At 35.8% G+C, this 25016-nt stretch overlaps 2 protein-coding genes across 3 annotated transcripts; one reads left to right on the top strand and one right to left on the bottom strand.

Moving 5' to 3' along the window:
• Window positions 1–3595: 3595 nt before the first annotated feature.
• On the bottom strand, window positions 3596–5010 carry LOC128215626 (zinc finger MYM-type protein 1-like; the record flags this gene model as incomplete). The annotated part of the gene is made up of 4 exons (XM_052922328.1): window positions 4678–5010; window positions 4172–4547; window positions 4007–4061; window positions 3596–3727 (listed from the first exon to the last, which is right to left on the bottom strand). Coding segments are annotated over exons 1-4 (735 nt in total), but the record flags the coding sequence as incomplete, so codon positions are not given.
• A 12003-nt stretch (window positions 5011–17013) lies between these two features.
• On the top strand, window positions 17014–19414 carry LOC128224209 (ras-related C3 botulinum toxin substrate 1-like). 2 transcript variants are annotated; one of them, XM_052933980.1, is made up of 5 exons: window positions 17014–17408; window positions 17809–17883; window positions 18407–18524; window positions 18709–18771; window positions 18949–19414. In XM_052933980.1, the coding sequence occupies exons 1-5, from the start codon at window positions 17374–17376 to the stop codon at window positions 19213–19215; spliced, it is 558 nt and encodes a 185-aa protein (XP_052789940.1). In that variant the 5' UTR covers window positions 17014–17373; the 3' UTR covers window positions 19216–19414. The 2 variants fall into 2 exon arrangements, with proteins under 2 accessions (XP_052789940.1, XP_052789949.1); XM_052933989.1 differs by lacking the exon at window positions 18709–18771.
• The last annotated feature ends 5602 nt before the right edge of the window (window positions 19415–25016 follow it).

Raw genomic sequence — 25016 nt, 5'->3', positions numbered from 1 at the left:
GTTGTAAGCATTGAAAAAATCGGCACACATCACAAGGGGTCACTGTTTAATGGTCTAGCTTAAACGTTAGACTAAAACTGCTTGCAAGCAGCAAAGGAAATTTGAAAAATCTAGCTAAGTGTGTGTAGAGTGAGGGAGGTGGGGGGGGGGGGACTAAAGCGTTAAATCAGATAAAGTAATAGTTCTTTTGAATTTCTCAAAGTCGTTAAATCAGACTTGTACAAATTAATTTACGTGGTTGGCACACATACTTCTTTAATTTGATCAATATATTTTATATCAAAGGACTGTTATTTGCAGTTTCAAAGAAGATTTTCAATGATGTAATTATATACTATATAGAAAACCTGTCACCTCTTTTTCAGGGGAGCTTTAAACCACAGGGCCATACTTTGAACAATCTTTGTAAAATACATCTACATTGTACACCTATGTCAAACTGCATACACAATGCTATTAGGAAGTAGTTTTTATTAAAAAAGTGAAGAATTATTTTCTCCCTCTTAATTTGTGCTTGGTATTCAATTCATATAACATGTTACCATGATAACTTAGTGCTGTTGATAAATATTAGGCACTGCCTTCTGTCTAATGCTATTCATATAACTGCTGCAGACTTTTGTACATAGCAAATCAAGTTGAGTAGACTAAGATGAGATGAATATCGTTTTTAAAGTATGAAATATTGAAATGTCCTTTAAATACTTTGACCATCAAATTTCATAACATGGTGTCAACAGTTCATCACACTGCTAGTGAGAATGGAATACAAACATAATTTTATTCTTTATTTTTTACCCATCATCAATCCACATGCAATACATATCACAAAATACTTTAACCCATATTCCGCTCCAGTGCAATAAGGCCATATACCACTCTTGTGACGTCACCTCATAACAAGTATGTTGCGCAATATTAAATTGACGTCATTAAACCAATGAGTGCATCCTTAAAATGAAATTTATTATGCAAAGATGTGGCTTCTAAGTCATCTAATCAGTAATGTATATAATAAAAGGGTTATTAGTACTGCGTTTTGATCCGGATATGGCGGAATGTCATATTTGATTCTGGTAGTTTTTTTGTAGATTTTGATTTTACTTGTGCCTTGTGGTGTCCGAATCTGCAAAAATCTACTTGAGTCGAATACAACCTCCTGGATCAAAACGCAGTACTTATAACCCTATTATGTACAAAACCTGTTACCCCGTGGACAGAGCATCTTTAACCCACAGGGCCATTGTAACTTTGAACAATCATTGTAAAAGACAACTACATACATGTACAAGATGCCTAAGGAAGTAGTTTGGAAAAATTTAGAATTATTTTCTCCGTCTTAATTTGTATGCATTAGATAACTCAATAAATGCAGCAGTTGGCCATTCTTATATTGTCCTCTGTCACTGTCCTGATAGCTCCCTATCTCAATAGATGCAAAAGGTTGTAGGTTCATGATTCTCATGGTTCAATATGTCATACAGAAAGAAGATGTTGAATGTAGAATCAAGAAGCTTTCTTTTCAGGCACTCCAAATTGAATAGTACTGTAACATTTGAAGTGCCAAGAATTTGTTGGATTCCTAGGCAACAGGTATCAGGTATTGCAGTACATTTGGCAAATACTTTTTACCCGTCCTTGTAAATCTAAAAAAGCTTTCATTTCGCAAAAGTAGTTCATATAACTAAATTAAGGTTGCTAAATCAGAGTTTGAATAATTCTGAAAACTAGATTTAATTGCCTTTAATTGCAGCAATTTGAACACTCCAACTCATAATGCCAATTAAGCTGGTTATGCAATACTGCAGTTCCTTGGTGTTGCGATTGCTTTATTTACTTGAATAAACAAACAGTTCTTGTGTTGGAAAGTGCAATGTATTAACATGCATTTTTCTTGCCCTGACTCCATCCAAGCCTTAAATCTTAGATCAACATGTACTTGGGGCAATGTGTAATATCAATGAGAACTATATATTATGTTAAATTTAGTGCCACTTATGATATTTCATTCCACATACAAAAACACTAACATGTTCAAACCATAAATGATAAAACCATTGCCAAGTTGGTAATTTAAAACGACAAGAAATTATATCTGGTCAGGGTTTGACATAGTATTTCTAGACAGCTGGACTTGTTTTGCAGTTACTTTGAAAATCTTCAAAAGCTAAACTGAACAAGACTTGAGCAAAAAACTCACAATACCAAAAGGGGTTTAAAGACTTATGAGATCATTCTCACATCACCTATACCATTAGTTCTTATCTACAAACTTAAGTCAACATAATCTTTGATGTTTTACATAAATATTGCAATGAATAAAACATATTGCAATAAGTTCCAATAACATAGCAATCAAGTATGATCACTATAGGCCTAAACATGAGATTTCAACATTTTCCAGATAAACAATAAATAATTTTACTTAACAATTTTCTCATTTTTTACACAAGCTGAAAAATGGTCTCTTTTTGAATACTTCACATATTTCATGGCTTTCATCATTCAAACTAACATTTCGCTTGTTATTTCAATATTCAATGATTGTGTAAACATTCATAAATGATGCTTAAAATTAACATTTATGCTAATCATGCCTACCAAAAGCACCTGACTGACCAATCAGTATCCAGGGGCGTAACTGAGTCATTTTGAAGTGTACTCCCATAATAGGGGGGTCCGGGGGCATGCCCCCCCCGGAATTTTTTTTGGAAAAGGAAGCGATTTACTGGCATTTCGTGACTATCCAGGGGCTATATTAACGACATATTTGGGTAGAAAAAATCAAAACAGATTGATTAAATGTTAATATACTGTTTCTCTGATACGCAGTACATATTATTAAACATAATTGATCTCATAAATTTCCCTATTGTGTCTTTCTCAAGCGACATTAAGATTTAAACCTTGAACACAAAGGCAAGGCGTCTGTTTTGCTGGTTAGCAAACTTGTCGACAACGCGTTCGGCACTGATTTTTCTGTCTCTGTATACATTCATGAGACCAAGACCTGACAGGCGCTCAGTACCCATCGTACTTCTTAGGTATGTCTTGACCCTTCTCATTACCGAAAACGACCGTTCGGCTGTTGCCGTAGACACCGGCATGACCATTAAAAGGGTGAGACAGTGTCGTATGCTTGGGTAAAGGGCTTTGCTTGCAAGCGTAATTGATTCCGCTAGAGACGCCGGGGCAGCTGGACGGTTAACCGCCAACGTCGCGTCCGTCCACCACTGACGCCACCGCTCACACTCGCGGACAAAAATGGTTTTATCCACATCTAGGCATGCTTGGAAGGCTTGGTACACGTCATTGATACTCTCCCGGGGAAGACCGTCATTCTGAATCTACAAAAGAACGCAAATGTTGCGACATAGATTTTTTATTCATTAAATAAATCAGTTTACAATAAATCATATACCTGATTTAGCAAACAAATCCAAGGATGTATATGTATGTTAAAAGATACCTTCAATGGAAGAAGCTTTTGGGCACAGAACCGACCATGGCCCTGCATCAAGCGTGTTTCTAATTCTACCAGCAAGTGGTCGACGAAAGGCAAATACATGTTTCTCTTCCAAAATTCGGACGTATTGCCTGGGGCGTTCGGTAGATTTTGTTGACGACCATAACGTCTGGGAGCGGCGGGTATGACTTCAACGTCACCAGCAATGTCCACCGCTTTCTGAAACAGGCTGTTCCAGACTTCATCGTCATTTCTCTCCGCCTGAAAGAATTAGGAGTCGTAAGGCGCTGCGGATATTATAACGAATTATTATGTACATGCTTACACGTGTGTGCTGAATATTTAACATTTATCATTACAAATGGAAAATAAAATTTACCTGAAGAAGACCATAACGACCCGTGTGTCGTTAGCTGCATGAAGCAAGTCACAGTCCTTCGCCTGTAGCATGTTAGACAGTGGAACTAGGGCTGACAAAAGATGTTCAATCGCCACCAGGGTCACAATAAATTCGAAATTCGTAACTGACAATTTATGTACCGCAGCCTTCGTATCCCCTTCATCGGCAAGTCGGTCGAGTGTCGTTACCACGGTCCTACAGGATACAAAAAAGTATGTCCATGCCAGTATGGTGTTTGGATAACAATAAAACAATATTTACGCAATGATTTCATTTTTGACTGTATAATCAAGATTGTTTTATACCTGTATGATACAAGGAATGTGTGCAAAGCGTCCGCACGTGCTGACCAGCGAGTCTCACAAAGTGATCGGAGTCGCGTTCGCTCCGCCATGCCTTCCCTGCTGACATCATCTCCTGCAAGCGTTTCTTGGAATTGAAGTAAGCGTTTTGCGGAATAATTAAAGGCGAATGCCACCTGTTGCACCGTACTCATAAGGTTTCTGGCATAAACCTCTTTGGATGCATGGATGATGGCGAGGTTCAAACAATGCGCTTTGCAATGGGTGTATATCGCCTCTGGTATGAGTGATCGAATCCTCGCCTGCACTCCACGATGTATGCCCGACATATTGCTGGCACCGTCGTACCCCTGGCCACGCATTTGATCCGTTTTGACACCTTAAAACGAGTTATGATAAGCATTGTAGAACGTTTTTTAAACAGTAGGTAAGTTTTATTGGTTTTTTTGCTATTTTAATCTTTTAGCAAAGACCCTAACACGACATTTACTTTCAATAGTTTTGCATACCTAATTTAGTGAGGTTTTCAATGAATGCATTAGCTAATGCCTCTCCAGTGGTAGACTCGCATTGGGAGAACCCGAGGAACTCCTCGTGTATCTCGTCACTCTCTGAATCTACAAAGCGCACACATAGGGCCATCTGCTCCATAGTGGCAGCGTCCGTTGCCTCATCCGCCATGAAACCAAATACGCCAGCGTCGTTACACCTCGAAACGATATCGCCACTTATAAGTTGGCCACAAATACCTATCAGATCATTCTGAATCTTGGGCGATGTATACCGGGTTCTAGGGTCACCATTTACCAAATGATCATTGAGAAGCTTATTATGTTTTTGCCTGGAAATGCAACAGCGCTTGGAAATTGCTTGATGACTCATCATGACCCCTTAGCGCAATGTTTTGCTGACCACAAAGAATAATTGTTTCAACAATAGACACTAAAATCTGACGATTCTTTTCAACCATGGCGTTAAATTGAGATGATATTGTGCACTCAATGTCTTTTTTCTGCCCTTTCAACACGGCCAAGTAGTTCTCCGCAGCAATTAATTGGTCAATATGACATTGGGATTTGCTATGTCTTTCTACAATCTTTGAAAAATTACACCAGTCTGTAAAAGGTTCCCTAGTCAAATATTTACTACGGGCCACCTGGTCACCGAAAAGGAAGCACGGGGCGCAATAAACGCCATCTTTGCTGATAGAATACCTCAGCCATGAATGGGTCCTGAACCAGACACCTTGGGCCTTCCGAAGTTTTCCTCCGCTGAATCTGTAAATAAGATAAAATTATAATGTATTTGCTCTTACATTATTTGTTTTGAAAATTATAAAAATAAACTCAAAATAATTGTTTATCGTATAATTTTGACAGTATTGAAAGCTTTTGCTTTACCATGTTATGACGACGTTTCAAAAGTATTTGCTACTCTGCGATTAATAATCACACTGGTACAATGTTGCCTGCTATTTACAAAATCGTATACCATATCATGGTACTGTACTGCATGTTGTTGTTTTTTAACTGTAACCGAACCTCAACGAGTGGTGGTAAGCCGCACGGGCGGTTACAAAAACCCTCAGGTTCGACACAGGGCAAAGGCAGGGAGGTTGGGCGTGAAAAACAACCGAGATGTTTTCATTTTTTTGTACAATCTATTCAAGAATTTAAGTTCATTAATTATATTCAAATGGAGATAACACAGTAAAACAAAAACAACTAGGAAACTAACAAATGTCCAAGCTACACCTAGCTGCTCAGGCAAGCCATAATGCAACTTTATGTCGTAAGGTTAAAACAATTCTATCGAGTGTCAAATATTGAGAAACACAGAAAAAAAACTAAACAAGTAATTCATGTTAATTATCACAAATCAAAGAACTTTCACATCTCAGTTACAATAATCAAGTTTTAAATTGAAAAACCTATATGAAAAATGTGAGTGGCCCACAGGGAAACCACACACTACCTTGACAGAGTCCAAGAATGTAACAAGGGTGAAGTTACCGTCATAGGACAGATAACTTAATGAAACTGATTCAGTCAGTCTTTAAATAGAAAGAAAACAAATCCAACTACGGTTTATAAAATATGAATATTAACACAAGTAGCATAGTTTAATTTGGTTATAAAATCAACCAAAAGACAAAGCTAAACAACTTTATAACAAGCCTATAGGTTGCTAATTATAAAACATTTTAATGATATGACTTTATTCCAAACAAGCTACTTAAAGAAAACTATTCCATATTTAATTTCATAATAAACACACTTCCCAATGAATCATTTACTTTCGTCATAGTGAATTGATAGAACCCGTTACAAAACTAATGCTTGTGTACAATCCCCTAGCATGGGAAAAAATCTTCATAACAAAACATACAATTCTCGGTACAGAAGGCAATAAATGAATGATATATCGGTGCCTAACTTTAGTTGCTTAGTATACATATCCGACGTAAACAAATATGAAATAGTTGTACATCGAGGTACAGTGTCGAGCAATTATTTAACAGATATACCTTGATGGGAAAGAGCAACAATGTGCCTCGTCCCATGGAGTGGACAATAGCTCAAACTTCTGAGCATCAGTCAAAGGCTGAATACTGCTAGCAAAAACATCCGGATACGGCGGATAAACACACGAGGATGCCATTTTGAAATGGCTGATTACTCGGAATAACCTCGGTGTACTTATATACTGGTTGATGACGTCACAAGCGTGACATCATTGAAGAAATAGTTAAAATTTAAAAAAAAAGCGGACACGTTTTGTTATCACTCTTCCGAAAACTGACTTCGAAGTCATAAATTCGAAAACAGTTCTGACAAACCACAGAGTCAGTATTTATGTGCCTATACCCCCTAAGCCTCTGGTTTTTATGCCTGTTTTCGAAGTTTAAGCCTTTCTCATTTTTTTTAAATCGGAATCGAATTGTACGCACGGGCGTACAGGAGTACGCCTAGTTACGCCCCTGGTATCCAATTTTGGCAGGGCTTATTGGTGGTTCATTGAAATCAACCATGACCTCCCACAATATGCACTGATCAACAGTAGTTAATGAATTGTTTTAATTGTTCTGATTTTCATGAACTTAGAAAACACAATGCAGTGAATAAAATTTATTCCTCATCACTGAGTGATAGTTTAGAAAAATGAACGAAGCCGAGTTACATCTAGTAGGATATCAAATCCTACAAATGTATTCATCATTTTATATAACCGTGTTTAGTAAATGTTAAATTTTTGAAAGTCTAAAAAGTTTCATTTTTTGGTATATAAAAGAACAGTTGTGTGTGTAATTTTGATGATATTTTGTGATTCATTTAATTTCATTCTTGTTTCATTTAGTGTTCAATCCCAAGCTTTCTTGTTCACATTTAAGTGCAAGAAAAGTCACTGATCTGAATAAATTCATTATAATGTAAGGTCACATAAAGGATATATTGTGATTTTTAAAAATAACATTTTTTCATCTGTTTAAAATTATGTCAAATGAAGTGCATTGACATTTTATTATGAGTTTAAAGCTGCACTCTCATTTTGACAACTTTTTTAATTTTTGTCTTGGAACGACAATACCTAGTGATCTTTTTTAATGGAAAAACACGAAATAAATGCTATAAATAAATCATTTGTAAACTATGGGGATCATCAGTAAGTAAGTTTCAATGCATTAATTGTACACATCGATACCAAGTTTATGTCATTTTTCTACAATTTTCTTTAAATTTTTGCTTTTTCATCATTAACTTAGTACAGCCCCTTTAAACTGTACCTTATAATGTCTGTGACTTATCAAATATTTAATAGTAATGGTCTACAACCAAGATTTTGTTTTAATTATTCAGGTTTTTAAACTGCATTGTGTATGCGATTGGAAAGGTAATCTTGAAAGCTCACTTAGTATAATTTTTACAAATAACATTCACCCTGCAAGGTACTCATATTTGGATGATACATAAAGATTTGCACAGTCATTTATGTATACTTGGATTTATTGATAAAGGATAATCTGATGGTAAAGTCCCAACCAAATGCCCCGCACCAAAGGGACATTAGGTTAAGCCCCATCCGGGAAGACCTGGCACTGCGGGGCCACCTGAAAGGTAAAAACATGGCCCATTTCGCCGGCTATCCCCGGTATACCCCCCGGATGTGGGAGCCGTGGTTACAATTGACTGGTGCATAATGATACATAGTGATCCAATCTCATGCCAAGATGATTTCTGGTCTGACATCGCGAGGTTAGATATTCCTAAGCATAAAAAATCCTTGACAGCATTTGAGAAAGACTGTTGTGAGATTAAATCTTCATTACTTTACTATTCCACAACATTGGGTGATAAGGGATCTTTATTGAATATTTTGATTTTGTTCCCTGAACGCCACAAGTCAACTGATTAATTAATACAAATTCAATTCTATCTCCACAACATTCGGCACTGCATTGTTAAATAAAACTCAAAAGTTACACTTGTAAATTATTTAACCAAATACCTTTCCCTCAAATATTTCACAATTTTATATTGATCTATCAACAACAATGCATCACCATACTGTATCTCTGACTGATTTTTGATTTTCATTCTTGGCTAGAAAACAAAAAGTGAGCACAAAGCGTCTTCAGAAAAAGAACTTGTAAAGTATGCACCAGTCAATTGTAACCACGCCCCCCCCCGGATTCCATCCAGCCAATCCCCGGTAAAACCCCTACCCTGCGAGAACGAACTGGTGGTAAAATCCCGTGAATAACCCCACACCCCGGGGATCTAAGGTAAGAGCAATTTCCTGATATATTTTGAGGGAAGACCACCGCAATCACCCGGCATTGCGAGGACACTAGTTCTGGCTTCCATAACTGTAATGTTGATATTTATTTTTTTGATGTTTACAACACGTACAAAAAGGTAATATATAATGTGTTCGCTGAAGTTCTTTAGCTACGAGGACACCTGAAAGGTAAAAACACAGCCCTGGCCGTGGTAACAATTGACTGGTGCATTATATAACTAAGAGAGGAAATCAAAATTGAGCATTTCTATGCACATAGGTAAACAATCATCTTATCCACAGATGCTGTGCACATATTCATACATTTGGCTTCATTTAGAATGAAACTTCATAAATAAGTATGCGCATATTTGATATTTTTTATCTCCATTTTGCAAAAAATGTAGAAAATTGAAATCACTTGATTTTATCAAACGAACTTGTGTTGCTTGAAAATTTACGTGTCAAATTAAAAATGCTACCCACGGTAAGATGAAAATAAATCCGTTTGATGGTGGTAATCATTCAATGGCGGCTTTATTGATAAATTTCCTCAATAAAACACTATGAAATTCACATCATCAGCATCCGGAAGTAGTGATAACATACATGTTTAAATCATTCGGCCGCTCTGATCAGAGTAAATTTTGAGGTCAATAAGTAGACTGGTACCCTGATTTACTTTTCCTAAAAAATATAAAGTTATACAGGTACGCGGCATATGGTTTTTAGATAACATTAATAGTATTTGAACAATAGATACCAAAAATCAGGTTGTATTTAAAAAAAGTGCTATGTGCCATGCGATGATTAGTTAAAAAAAACTTTGTATCGAAAAGAAAATATCACGGAAACATGCAAATTATGTAGAAAAAAAGATCAGGGACCGACTTCGGAATACCAACATTGTATACAAAGGATAACAATACTTTTTTTAAACCAACTTTCCTGGTTGTTTTCTACTTAGAACGCACGCTTTATTCGCTTTTAATACGTATGAATTCACAAGACATTTCGAATGCGCGACGGGCACCGCGGTTAGCTGATACTGGTTTCTTTTCGGATAAAAGAGAAAGAGGGTACAGTCTATCAATACAGAGCATTGAACGGAAAAAATTCGATGCGTACTTTTCCAATATGTTCATATTCTTATTGCATATAATCTGACCGTATGCAAGAACATTCATGTAGTTAACCCGATTAACTCACTCGCTACGTATGCATTTCTTGTGCTTCATTAAAAGAGCATACAGTTAGCTTTAATTGTTAGGAGAACTATTTTTATTGGATGTTTTCATTGTAATCAGTTCTGGTACTACTTTGATTATTCAAATTCGCTAACGGCAATCCAATCAAAATACAGCGTATAAATACATTACGTCAGTGAACCCCCAGATGCGGCTTGAGAATGCAGATAGCGCGTTTACGGCTATGAACCACAGTTACTTGGTATTTGGACTGCATTTTTTGGCCAGTCGAGCGATTGGTCCCTAGGGTGATCTCTTGGACGGAGAATCATAAAACAAAAGTGTTCTAGTACTCTATGATACACGTAATAAACAAATAATCAACTTTGTGTTATTTATTTTTATACATTAAATATTTTGAAAATTTCATACATTCTTTATCATTCACAAGTTATGACTGGCGAAGATTTGTGAGTCGGTAAAAAAACAGTATTCTTGGCAGAGTTGTCAAAGAAAATTGCGATAACACTACTAGTTTGTGCTTGTTGAGCGATTGCATCTTGGAGATAACTTCCTTCTGAACATGCATGCGACGTATACAGTTGTTTTATCGAAAAATTCTTGTAGATCTGAGCTCGTTTCCACACATATGTCTCAACCCGAAATCGGCTAACCTTCATAACTTGTGAATGATAAAGAATTGTATCATATTTAATATGTAAAAATAAACGACAAAAAGTTGATTATATGTTTATTATGTGTATCGTAGAGTACTAAAACACATTTTTTATGATTCTCAATCCAAGAGATCACCCTAGGGACCAATCACTCGACTGGCCAAAAAATGCAGTCCAAATACCAAGTAACTGTGCTATGAACTAGGCCACAAGTGCCCTAGTCCAAAAACGAGAAGTACAGCATAACACACTGCATAGCCTATGCACATAACACACATGAAATACGAATTGTCCATAAATTGGCATCGTTTAAATTTAAGTATAAAACTTTCCTTTTGAATAAACATTCAAACATTCTAGTAAAGACTTGAACTCCGACTGAATATATTTATACAATTTGTTTAAACGTTATATTCATTATTATATTTCTCACTTATTGTAAATTACATTGGGTGTTTGTCGGTAAGGGCTTGAAATTTGGTTGAAATGATATATGACCACGGTGTATTATTCATTAATGCTTCATATGATGATTTATTTATATCCTTTTTTTTGCTATTTGAATAATAGTATACATGTGTGAATTGAATACATGTGTTTATCATAAAAACATGTTTTATTATGCATTAATGTTTTATATTTACACCTCAACTTACATTCCTTAAATGAACTGCCTTTCTGCAATTGCGTTTATCAATCGATGAACGCAACATCATCGGATATGTTCGGATCGCAATTCATCGCATAACAATATACATGCAAACTATTGATCTTGTCATTGTTAGTATTGTGTCAACAGGTCCCGTAAAATATATATCAACATTTTAGAAAGTGTTAAGTTATTATATTTTAAACGTATTGTTGCTAAAAGTGTTTCAATTTTACATTTAAAAGTTATTTCAAGTGGTTGATCTTTTCCCGCGTTTTTGTGACGTCATTTGAAAAATAATGTTTCCAGTTACAGTCGGGTCGTTCTATTTACAGAATAATATCTGTCATGTGTTCCCGTTCCGGATAGAAAAATCCGACCCGAGGGCACCTGCGTTGCCAGGTAACGAGGCTTGCCGAGTTACCGGCTACGCAGCGTGCCCGAGGGTCGGTTTTTTTCTATCCGGAACGGACACACATGATAGATATTTTTTCTAGCATACCTTTAATTACATTTTTTGTGAAGAAAATACATAAGAAAGCGCGTGTTTGTACATTTCACCAAAAAGTGCGTGCGATGATGTTTACTGACGTCATGACGCGCAGTAATTTGTATTCACCGCATACGTTAATAAGTTCCTTCGATATCACGTCTTTTAAGGGTTATTTTGTTTTGTTTTTAAGGAATAATTTTGGAAAGTTAATGTTAATCGAACTCATCTATTGAAATCTCATAACTATGGTTACAATTAGTGTTTAATAAAAGAAAATGAAAGTATTACGTCACAGCGCATTTCCAGCACGGCTGAATTCACCGGAAATGCCTATCCGGTGTGCTAGAATGGGTAAGAAAGGATTACTGAAAGGATTACTTAAAGGTTATCCTTAATGAAATGAAATATTTTTTAACAACTCTTGAATTAAATAATGAACGATTGGTGTAAATATAAGGAATGAATTGCGAGGTTGATGTCATTATAGGGGAAATGAACGCAATTGTGCTGGTCAAAGTATGCATGGAGTAAGTAAGCGAGCGAGCGAGCGAGTGAGCGAGCGAGTGAGTGACTGAGTGGAAGAGTGAGTGAGTGGAAGAGTGAGTGAGTGAGTGAGTGAGTGAGTGAGTGAGTGAGTGAGTGAGTGAGTGAGTGAGTGAGTGAGTGAGTGAGTGAGTGAGTGAGTGAGTGAGTGAGTGAGTGAGTGAGTGAGTGAGTGAGTGAGTGAGTGAGTGAGTGAGTGAGTGAGTGAGTGAGTGAGTGAGTGAGTGAGTGAGTGAGTGAGTGAGTGAGTGAGTGAGTGAGTGAGTGAGTGAGTGAGTGAGTGAGTGAGTGAGTGAGTGAGTGAGTGAGTGAGTGAGTGAGTGAGTGAGTGAGTGAGTGAGTGAGTGAGTGAGTGAGTGAGTGAGTGAGTGAGTGAGTGAGTTGGTAAGAAATTCGTTTATTTCCGCGACGTGTGTTTTATACATCAGTAAATGGAATTATGAAGACAAAAGGAGAACACCCGGCCCCATGGGCATATATGCCACCGTTGTGCAAAGTAAGCTGTAAATGTACAATTATGATCACAATATAGTAAATATTGTGTAATTTACTTTAATTTAAACATGTCTTTATATCCTACATCTTCGAATAGCAAACGCTTTAAGTTTTACTAAGAATTTGCAGTGTTTCTATGTAGTGCACTCATTGAGAAGTCATTTTAATTGTTCGTGAGTTAATTATGTACTATACATATTTTCATCTAGTAAGTATCATTAAGGTTAATAAACAATCAGAAGGAATTGAATAATTTCAAAGAAAATCTGAACAAATCTTTTGGATCTTATTAACGGAAAGGCAAGTTACCTAATTTTATTCCAAATGAAAAAAAGAAAACCAATAATATATATTTTACTTTTAATAATAAGCCCATATATCTCCATTCATGTCCACCAAATTTCCAACATATTTAAGCGTGGTTACACCAAGGTCAAGAAATGCTACAATTAGATACAATGATGCTTTTTATTATAAAACTCTATGATCATACAGATTTAAACCTTTTATTTTATAAGGCAGAATGTGTATGATGTTAATCGTTTCAAACAATGACTGTATCGTATCTTCGAAACGTTTTTGCATTAGGTGCTCTGAATTGTATTCCTCCGTCTGCAGATAGAGTTGGGATCACTAAACATAAAAGTACTTGGGGTTTCCTCAAGTTAATGCATACTTTGATAAGATTTACCTTTTGCGTTTTATCTTTATTTAGGATTTTTGGGATAAGAGTGAGGTTTGTGCACATAAACTGGTTTAAACCTCCAGTAAATTTACATTTTACTGACCGTTCCAAGGCGGTACCTAACAATCCTTGATAAACATACCTAGTTTATATATATATACTAGTATGCCTAGTGTGCCTTGTATGCGTTATACGTTTATATAGATATATATATATATTTAAGGGTAACTAGTGCGGATAGTGTTATGAATTGTGGACACCTTTTGGAAGGATTGTCAAATGGATTGCTGAAATGAATTAGGCAGTTTAAAGGATGGCCTTTCGGTATACTGCCATGAATTGCGTACATCATTTGAAAGGATGCCCAAATTGGATGCTGCCATGAATTATGCAGTTTAAAGAATGGCCAGTCGGGATGCTGACACAAAGTATGTATAACATCTGAGAGGATGGCCAGTCGGGATGCTGACATGAAGTATATATAACATTTGAAAGGATGGCCAGTCGGGATGCTGACATAAAGTATGTATAACATTTGAAAGGATGGCCAGTCGGGATGCTGACATAAAGTATGTATAACATTTGAAAGGATGGCCAGTCGGGATGCTGAAATGAAGTATATATAACATTTGAAAGGATGGCCAGTCGGGATGCTGACATAAAGTATGTATAACATTTGAAAGAATGGCCAGTCGGGATGCTGAAATAAAGTATGTATCACTTTTAAAAGGATGGCCAGTCGGGATGCTGACATGAAGTATATATAACATTTGAAAGGATGGCCAGTCGGACTGCTGACATGAAGTATGTATATCTTTTGAAAGGATGGCCAGTCGGGATGCAGACATGAAGTATGTATATTTTTAGAAGGATGGCCAGTCGGGATGCTGACATAAAGTATGTATAACATTTGAAAGGATGGCCAGTCGGGATGCTGAAATGAAGTATATATAACATTTGAAAGAATGGCCAGTCGGGATGCTGACATAAAGTATGTATAACATTTGAAAGGATGGCCAGTCGGGATGCTGACATAAAGTATGTATAACATTTGAAAGGATGGCCAGTCGGGATGCTGACATAAAGTATGTATAACATTTGAAAGGATGGCCAGTCGGGATGCTGACACAAAGTATGTATAACATCTGAGAGGATGGCCAGTCGGGATGCTGAAATGAAGTATATATAACATTTGAAAGGATGGCCAGTCGGGATGCTGACATAAAGTATGTATAACATTTGAAAGAATGGCCAGTCGGGATGCAGACATGAAGTATGTATAACATTTGAAAGAATGGCCAGTCGGGATGCTGAAATGAAGTATATATAACATTTGAAAGGATGGCCAGTCGGGATGCTGACATAAAGTATGTATAACATTTGAAAGGATGGCCAGTCGGGATGCTGACATAAAGTATGTATAACATTTGAAGGGATGGCCAGTCGGGATGCTGACATGAAGTATGTATAACATTTGAAAGGATGGCCAGTCGAGATGCTGACATGAAGTATGTATAATATTTGAAAGGATTGCCAGTCGGGATGCTGACATGAAGTGTGTATAACTTTTGAAAGGATTGCCAGTCGGGATGCTGACTTGAAGTATGTATAACATTTGAAGGGATGGCCAGTCGGGTTGCTGACATGAAGTATGTATAACATTTGAAAGAATGGCCAGTCGGGATGCTGACATGAAGTATATATAACATTTGAAAGGATGGCCAGTCGAACTGCTGACATGAAGTATGTATATCTTTTGAAAGGATGGCCAGTCGGGATGCAGACATGAAGTATGTATATTTTTAGAAGGATGGCCAGTCGGGATGCTGACATAAAGTATGTATAACATTTGAAAGGATGGCCAGTCGGGATGCTGACATAAAGTATGTATATTTTTAGAAGGATGGCCAGTCGGGATGCTGACATGAAGTGTGTATAACTTTTGAAATCATGGCCAGTCGGGTTGCTGACATGAAGTGTGTATAACTTTTGAAAGGATGGCCAGTCGGGTTGCTGACATGAAGTATGTATAACATCTGAAAGGATGGCCAGTCGGGATGCTGACATGAAGTATGTATAACATCTGAAAGGATGGCCAGTCGGGATGCTGACATGAAGTATGCATAACATCTGAAAGGATGGCCAGTCGGGATGCTGACATGAAGTTTGTATAACAATTTAAGGATGGCCAATCGGGATGCTGACATGAAGTATGTATAACAATTAAAGGATGGCCAGTCGGGACGCTGACATGAAGTATGTATAACAATAAAGGATGGCTAGTCGGGTTGCTGACATGAAGTATGTATAACAATTAAACGATGGCTAGTCGGGATGCTGACATGAAGTATGTATAACATCTGATAGGATGGCCAGTCGGGATGCTGCCATGAAGTATGTATAACATTTGAAAGGATGGCCAGTCGGGATACTGACATGAGGTATGTATAACATTTGAAAGGATGGCCAGTCGGGATGCAGACATGAGGTATGTATAACATTTGAAAGGATGACCAGTCGGGTTGCTGACATGAAGTATGTATAACTATTGAAAGGATGGCCAGTCGGGATGCTGACATGAAGTATGTAATTTTTTTAAAAGGATGGCCAATCGGGATGCTGACATGAAGTGTGTATACCATTTAAAAACGATGGCCAGTCGGGATTCTGACATAAAGTATGTATAACATTTGAAAGAATGGCCAGTCGGGATGCTGCCATGAAGTATGTATAACTTTTGAAAGGATGGCCAGTTGGGATGCTGCCATAAAGTTTGTATAACTTTTGAAAACGATGGCCAGTCGGGATGCTGACATAAAGTATATATAACTTTTGAAAGGATGGCCAGTCGGGATGCTGACATGAAGTATGTATAACTTTTGAAAGAATGGCTAGCCAGAATGCTGACATGAAGTATGTATAACACTTGAAAGGATGGCCAGTCGGGATGCTGACATGAAGTATGTATAACACTTGAAAGGATGGCTAGCCGGGATGCTGACATGAAGTATTAACATTTGCAAGGAGGACCAATAAAGTCTGTATATCATTTGAAAGGATGGCCAGTTGGGATGCTGCAATGAAGTTTGTACAATATTTGAAAGGATTGACACTGAGAATGCTTATATGAAATATGTACAAGTAGACGACGGCTAGACGACCACCTAAAGTGGACCATAATGATCACGTTAATGCCTTCAGAGTATGTACATCACATGCATACATTATAATACTCCCACCACGCTTGCATCTAGAAGTGTTTTAGAATACTGAAATATGCTCGCTTTTCCCTTTATTCATAATACTAGTAATAACAAGTCATACGGTACTCAACACTTTGCCCAAGCGGTCGGAAACTGCTTAACTTGTACATGTATGGCGAAATATAATTGTGAGCTCATATATAAGGAAGTTATAGAAAACACCATCACAAAACCGATGATAGGTACAATAGTTATAACCGGAAGTTAATTAGGAAAGGAACGGCAAGATTATTCTTTAATAACTGGATATAAATGAGTCAAATTATGTATCGGACAACGTGGATATAAAAAAAAACACATTATTTTTTTTATCATTTATCGTTTTAGATAAGTTTTATCAGAGGGAAAAAACTAAACACACGATTATAACTCTAACAAAGAAACGAAACGCACAAGAAATATAATTTCTTGAGGTATTGTTAGACACTTAACCGATGAAATCCATCAAGTGCGTTGCCGTTGGAGATGAGTTAGTACCAAACGTACCTTTTATTATTTCTTCAAGTATAAAATATAAAATATATATCGGTTTTATAGTAACAGGATGAATTGACAACACACTGTTTTCATGATAATTTGAATGCGTTTCAATACAAAGTAAATCGCTGACACTATGAATTATCGTTGTTCAACGACTAAATGCATATGATTATTAAAAGTGATATAGTAGTAATGAGAATTTCCACATATTTTACCTGAATTTAGGTGCGTGGGGAAAAGTTGTCTTCTGAAGCCATTTGTGGACAACTGCTTCCCTAAAGAGTAAAGACACTTATTGCATTGTGTAGGTGTGTATGAATGCATATGATTACTTAAAAGGTTAAAATAGTATTATAATAAGAATGTCCGCATATTTTCCCTGAATTTAGGTGCGTGGGGAAAACTTGTCTTCTGAAAACGTTTGTGGACAACTCCTACCCTCACGACTTAGTTCCCCCCACTGTGTAAGTATTTCGAATAGTTATACATATTTATGTGTAATTTTAAACTGTATCAAATTCATGACGACGACCATGATGACGATAATGATGACGACGCTGCTGCTCATCCTGCTCCTGCTGGTGGTAGTGGTGGTGATAAAGATGTTTGTGATGGCTGTTTCTATTATTCATCAATCACCATGACAGTTATCTACATGACTCAAAACTATACAAGCGTACCACCAGAAAAGTTCTAGTGTAAATGTAGTATGCGTATGGTAGTTCGGAAACGACGAACGGTATCAGACACATCCAAACTAATGAATATGTCGTTATATGTTTGCTCCTTTTGAGATCATATTTCATTTCGATGTTAAGTGCGTTACATTGCTGTTGATAGCTGATAGATTATAAATTTACGTATAAGAGATATACAAGAATACTACTCATTTGTCAAATAAACAAAAGTTCATTTAAAATCAAAATAGCTGCTAAAACAAACAAAAATATATGACTGCATGAGTACACTGCATATTTATTGTTCCAGCCTCGACGAATACAAGGCGGTGATATCGGTTGACGACTCTGACTACGAGGTGAACCTATTTGACACGTCGGGTATGGAAGCCTACGACCGCCTGCGCCCCTTCTCTTACCCCATGACGGTACGGACAAACCCTCATCACGAAGTTTAAAACGGGTTAAACTTATGCCACAATATAGCTTTTATTGATATGATCTAGTTTGAAACAGGGAAATTTCACATATTATGAGGAAAAAATAGAACTTGGCGTTTTGGTGTTGAAATGTGTAAAATGTAAATGCTGTTGTTGAATGTATATTTTTCAGGACGCCATCCTCCTTTGTTTTTCTCTTATATCTATGGCATCATATAAAAGCGTCTCTTCAAAGGTTTGCATTGATTTAACATGTTAGTTTTATCTTACATAAATCCCTTCCTTAAGCAATGTAGTTCTTCGAATACACTCACTACTAGAGAGCATTCAACTATTTTGTTTTCATTTATGATATTAAAGAATGTACATACATTCTATATTTTATATGAACTCTTATCTCGTATTTTAACAGTGGGTACCGGAAGTGCGCCATCACTGTAAAGACACTCCGATAATTTTAGTTGGCACCAAAGTTGACGCCCGCGAATTTTCAGACCGGAGTGAAATCGTGAAGAACCAGCAAGGTCGACGGTTAAAGAAACTGGTCGGAGCGAGGTATTACGTGGAATGCTCGGCCCAGACAAAGATGGGCATAGTCGAGGTATTTCAGGACGCTGTGCGCGCAGCAATCGCACCGCCAGTAAAACAACATGGAAACGGCCGTTGTAAATTACTTTGACTGCAGATCAAAAATGTTTGATAATTGCATGTGTAATTGGTGTAGTTGACAACAATGAAAGTCTAATTGATATCTGTAATTGATGCATTTTAATCTGGCAACTGTCTAACAACAAGGGCAGTAATGTCAGGTGCGTCCATGCTTCCCAGTTCATTGTTTTTGGTGATAAACGTCCTCGATTCGGTGAGTATTACCACTATTTTCTATATGTTTCAACGATAATTTTCAGAAACGACCTTGTGCACCGAATGAAGAGCAATTGCTCGTTAACGAAGACGCTTGTTTTAGATCAAAATAATGTCTGTATTAAAATATCTCGTGAAAACAATGCACGTTCTTAATAGGCTTCCCGACTCACTCAATACATTTTTTGCTTCAAAACAACTATTTAATACCGTTCTCTTGCGTACAAACCCCACCCGATGCTTTGTTTTTGACAATAACATTATTGCTATTGTTTTCCGAATGCAGACAGCCAATTTTGGAGTTAAATCGGCTCATTTACGAAAATGCTTGCTGGTTTATTCTGTACATTTTTAGAACCTAGGTTCATCCCAAATCTGGAAGATCTATGGCACACTGTGTTTACCCGAATTACCAGTCGTTTTGTTTTAGTTTTTCAAAAATATTAATTTTGTTAATTATTTAATTAAATAAGAGGGTGTACAGATATATAATTTATATTTTCAAGGAATAAAAGATGAAACGAAAGAAGAGATCAAACCTGAATCTAAATAGACAAAAAAACAAAACGTTTTAAGGTAGTCCATATAAACGACATAATAAATGAACTCTGCATACTTGATGATAAAACAAAAATAGAGGTTCTTTATATATATATATATTAAGGCACTATACACCAGATTGGCACCAAAAAAGGTTTTCTTTCTGTAAAGAAATTCAGGACAAGTATTTAAGGAAATATTTTACTCTTTCATGGCATTAATGTAGAAAAAATTTCGAGTTGGAACCGGTGTCGCCAAAATTGCAGTCCTGTGTGGTATTCACTGTGCTACGAAGGCTTACCCTTAACGGTTGGAATATCTGAGCTATATACCTAACTTGGTTATATCACGTGATGACATCGACTAGCGAATCACGCATTACGGGAATGAATTCCACTAGGAAGACATACCTAGTATTTTTTAATTGAAAAAAATACGAAAAAACAGCGAAAACTATATTAATTTTGAACTATGTGGTACTTCGGTTAGTAAGTTTCATTGCATTGTACAAATCGATACGAAGTTTATGTCAGGTTTCGACAATTTTCTCTCTTTTTCGTTATTTCATCATACGGAGTACAACCCCTTTAAAAATTGCTAATGTAATAATGTAAGGTAAAATTGTGGAATATTTAAAACTACCTTTTCAGGAAAAAGCGATGAAAAGGAACTAAGAGTTTACCTTAAAGAGTGTGCTATATGTTTACTCTGGAAATCGAAATAAAAAGGGAGACAACCTGCAGGAAACAGTCAACAATTTAAGGTCTTAAAACTGTTTTATGTAAAGACATAACTGTCTTGACTTACTAAATAACCTCCAAAAAAATGTCAGTTCTACTTTAAGTAGAGAGCCCTGTCAGAGTGTGTATACCACGTGATAAATAATGTCATAAACGCTACGTCCGAAAACAAAATTTTGCTTCGAATGAAGACTTTAAACAAAGATAACTTTCCTATTTCTTCACCATTTTAAATGAAATAAAGCGCAGTCTACGCCGCTAACGGAGCCCCGCCTTGGGTCGTTTACCAGTGTTTGATTGAGAGTTTAGTTTCTTAAAACACTTCGACAAAACTTTTCACAATACGGCCGTCTGACGGAGCACTGTCAAAACATTATTTTGGAAACAGGTTTGTCGAAGTGTTTGTTGAAACTAATTACATTATCAAACTCCGGTAAAACAACGAAGGCGGGACTCCTTAGGCGGCATAGACTGTCCTTTGTTTCATTTAAAATGGTGTTGTGATTGAAAAGTTATCATCGATTTAAGTCTTCATTTTAAGCAGAAAGTTGCCTTCCGACGTAGCATATAATTATGACGTAATTTATCACGAGGTATACACACTGCCTGAACAAAATTACCCTTCTTAGACGTGCTTTAGAACATATACATGAATTTAAAAAAAAATCGACGCCTTTTATTCGTTATTTTAATGTGCCATAAATCTTCCAGATTTGGGATGAACCTAGGTTCTAAAAATGTTCAGAATGAACCAGCAAGCATTTTCGAAAATGAGCCGTTTTAACTCCAAAATTGGCTGTCTGCATTCGAAAAACAATAGCAATACTGTTATTGTCCAAAACAAAGCATCGGGTGGGGTTTGTACGCAAGAGAACGGTATTAAATAGTTGTTTTGAAGCAAAATATGCATTGAGTGAGTCGGAAAGCCTAGTAAGAACGTCCATTGTTTTCACGAGATATTTTAATACAGACATTATTTTGATCTAAGACAAGCGTCTTTGTAAACGAGCAATTGCTCTTCATTCGGTGCACAAGGTCGTTTCTAAAAATTATCGTTGAAACATATAGAAAATAGTGGTAATACTCACCGAATTGAGGACGTTTTTCACTCAAAACAATGAACCGGGAAGCATGGACGCACCTGACATTACTGCCCTTGTAACAATATACTTTGATATTGTTATGTATAAATATATTATATAATTAACTTGAAACAAACATATCCATATATTTATAATCTTCCAGTTTACATTTAAACTAAATAACATACCTAATTACCGAAACTCAAACGTTCCATCTGACAGTGTCAACAATGAACTGGATATAGTTTCTTTGCTTTGTAATTTGACGCAAATATATTTGTGTTTTATAAATAATGCTTGAGGACAAAATTACAATGAATTGTACGTTATGGCTTAGTCACTTTTAAGCTTTTCTGAAATCTATCGGGGTCAAAAAAATTAATTATATGTGTAAAATTGCTATAGATTTTACAGAAACTCTTAATTTGCATAATACTTTAGGATGATTTAACATTCTTATTTCTTCATAGTATTGTGCCTCGACTTTAATTGTTAACTGTTATTTGGCACAAATGGTGAGTTAGCTTTTAAAGTCCAAACCAAGTCCTGATTACGATTTTATTGCGTTGTTCTTTCCTTAACAAATACTTGATGCATATATATAATATAACATAATATATGCGATACAAAATAAAAGCATCAACTATATTATCAGCTGACAATATGGTCATTATTTCCAATGTAAAAAGAAGCCTCGATGAACTTTTAGATGTCTGTTTTCACCATGCCGAAAAAGAAAGAGATTTCTTTAAACCATCAAAATGTTAAGTTTTCGTATTTAATGACAACAGAAATAGCATCAGGCCATGGACACTGGCCGATTATTTAATTGATGAAACAGCTACATATAACCACCTTAGAATACTTTGTAATAAAAATTTACATATCAAGGAAAACATTACAGAAAGCTGACATAAGCTTCGAAAAACGATTTTCAGTGTGACAAACTGTGGAATCGGTAAAAAGGGACTACACCCAGCAATCACCTAAAAATAATTACGGAACGAAAGTACTCGCGGTCGCTCCATATGGGAGCGAACTCTGGAGCGGTGTCACTTCGAACCAGTTGCTCCCCTTGGAAAGAGTCCGCCGACAGAGTCCACCGATCAAGTGCATCCAAGGCGTCCCAAAAGAATCACGCATATACATTGAATTAAGTTGTCTTGGATTCAAACCAATTCAAAATATCATTGATTAGAAAAATAACATTCTTATGTCAATTTTGTCACGCTGATCCTAATATGAAAATTAAAAAAAAGGATTTGTCAACAGACTTATTTACATTTATATCACAAACTATAAAAGCTCAGGGATTTTTACCAGATACATAAAGTATTCTAGGCAATTACGACCTCACATCATACCTAACAGCATTTTCAAGTTCTTCCATGTTTCCAAATAAATTCGCTTGGAAAAGAATTTGCAAATCAGCAATTGATAAACATGTTACAAAAGCGTGGAAAATAAGAATTAGGCTTATTATGCAAAGTATTTGCCAGGAAATACAACATCAAATGCTATTGTTGTGATGCAGTAACAAATGAAATTGTTCTGCATAATGTCTTCTCTTGTCCATATTTTTAAAATGAACGATGCCGACAATGGTCCAAACTTATAAACCTCTTAAATGAAAAACACTTGAGACGCTTGATTTTATTAAATCTGAACCATCAACTTATTGACATTACTGATGAATGTCGAATGCAGTGTTTTATAGTTGTGTTAAACTTTGCAAGAAACAATAAATTGACAATATATGCCATTGTAACCACAACACAATGAAAGGATTAGTTTAATACAAACAGACGATAAGCGTCTATTCCTTTCGAAATGTCAGATTCAATGTATTATTTGTGTATATTGTAAATAATCTCATGCTTTATATGTTTCCACTATGTTTTTTTTTGTTATTAATTTTTCTATGTTTGTAATCTGTATCGAATATATTTATAAAGCTATACTTCTCTTTACCTATGGAGGATACACAGAATAATGAAACTAAACCTTTGAGCTCAAACAATTTTCAAGTTTCCCTAAAATACATTTCAAAAATCAGCTCCCTTGTGCGGCTCGTTTATGCATGATATTTTAACCAATAGAAAAACAGAACATACTTCAAAATGGCTGACAATTTAACACAAACTTATTACTTCAAATAATTATCTATCAAAACATATTAGAGGTTCCTAAAATAGATACAAAAACAGAAAGCTTAATTCAAAATGGCTTCGACTGAATGGCTTCCTTTGTTTGCCTATTGATATAATCAACATCAATAACAGAAGTACAGCATTACACACTGCATAGCCTATGTCCATAACACACATGAAATATACCTATAGAAATAAGAATTGTCCATAAGTTGGCCATAAATTGGCAACGTTTAAATTTAAGTATAAAACTTTCCTTTTGAATAAACATTCAAACATTCTGTAAAGACTTGAACTCCGACTGAATATATTTAAACAATTTGTATAAACGTTATATTCATTATTATATTTCTCACTTATTGTAAATTACATTGGGTGTTTGTCGGTAAGGGCTTGAAATTCGCTGAAATGATACATGTGTTTACCACGGTGTATTATTCATTACTGCTTCATATGATGATTTATTTATATCCTTTTTTGCTATTTGAATGATAGTATACATGTGTTTAACATAATTTACATGTTTTATTATGCATTAATGTTTTATATGACTTGCTGTTTATCGTATTTGATAATATTTTAATAATAGTATGTATATGTGTGAATTGTGTAAAGATGTTTATTGTTTATGATTATTATTATTATTATTTATTATTATTATTATTATTATTATTATTATTATTATTATTATTATTATTATTATTATAGCACATTTGTTCCGAGGTTTCGGTAACGTTAAACAATTTAAGGGCGAAGGAAGGAAGTAAGTAAGTAAGTAAGTAAGTAAGTAAGTAAGTAAGTAAGTAAGTAGTACGTAAGTAAGTAATGATAATACATCGGCTAAAATCAATAAACAGTTCCCTATTAATTTAAACAATATTTCTTCGAAAGCGAAATAGAAATAGCTCATTTTGTCGAGTGGCATTGTCATTGGTAAACTGTACGCATCTTAATGCGTCTTAGTTAAATAAATCATTGCATAATTTAGAACAGTTGATAAGGAAGTCCGTGTATAATTGTACACTTTATCAAATGTTCGTCGATTTTGCCAAGTGTGTTTAGAATGAATGACTGTCTCGATATCGTGTTAAGTAAGTCATACAT

This window comes from Mya arenaria, chromosome 2 (assembly GCF_026914265.1).
Source record: "Mya arenaria isolate MELC-2E11 chromosome 2, ASM2691426v1".
Classification (NCBI taxonomy): domain Eukaryota; kingdom Metazoa; phylum Mollusca; class Bivalvia; order Myida; family Myidae; genus Mya; species Mya arenaria.
The sequence above is the reverse complement of the archived record's forward strand: the minus strand, read 5'-3'. Positions and strand labels throughout refer to the sequence as shown.

Coding starts and splice junctions, on each gene's coding strand:
- LOC128224209 (XM_052933980.1), top strand. CDS start 17,374: ATGAAATCCATCAAGTGCGTTGCCGTTGGAGATGA. Junction 17,884..18,406: donor GACTTAGTTCCCCCCACTGT/GTAAGTATTTCG, acceptor TTATTGTTCCAG/CCTCGACGAATACAAGGCGG. Junction 18,772..18,948: donor ATAAAAGCGTCTCTTCAAAG/GTTTGCATTGAT, acceptor GTATTTTAACAG/TGGGTACCGGAAGTGCGCCA.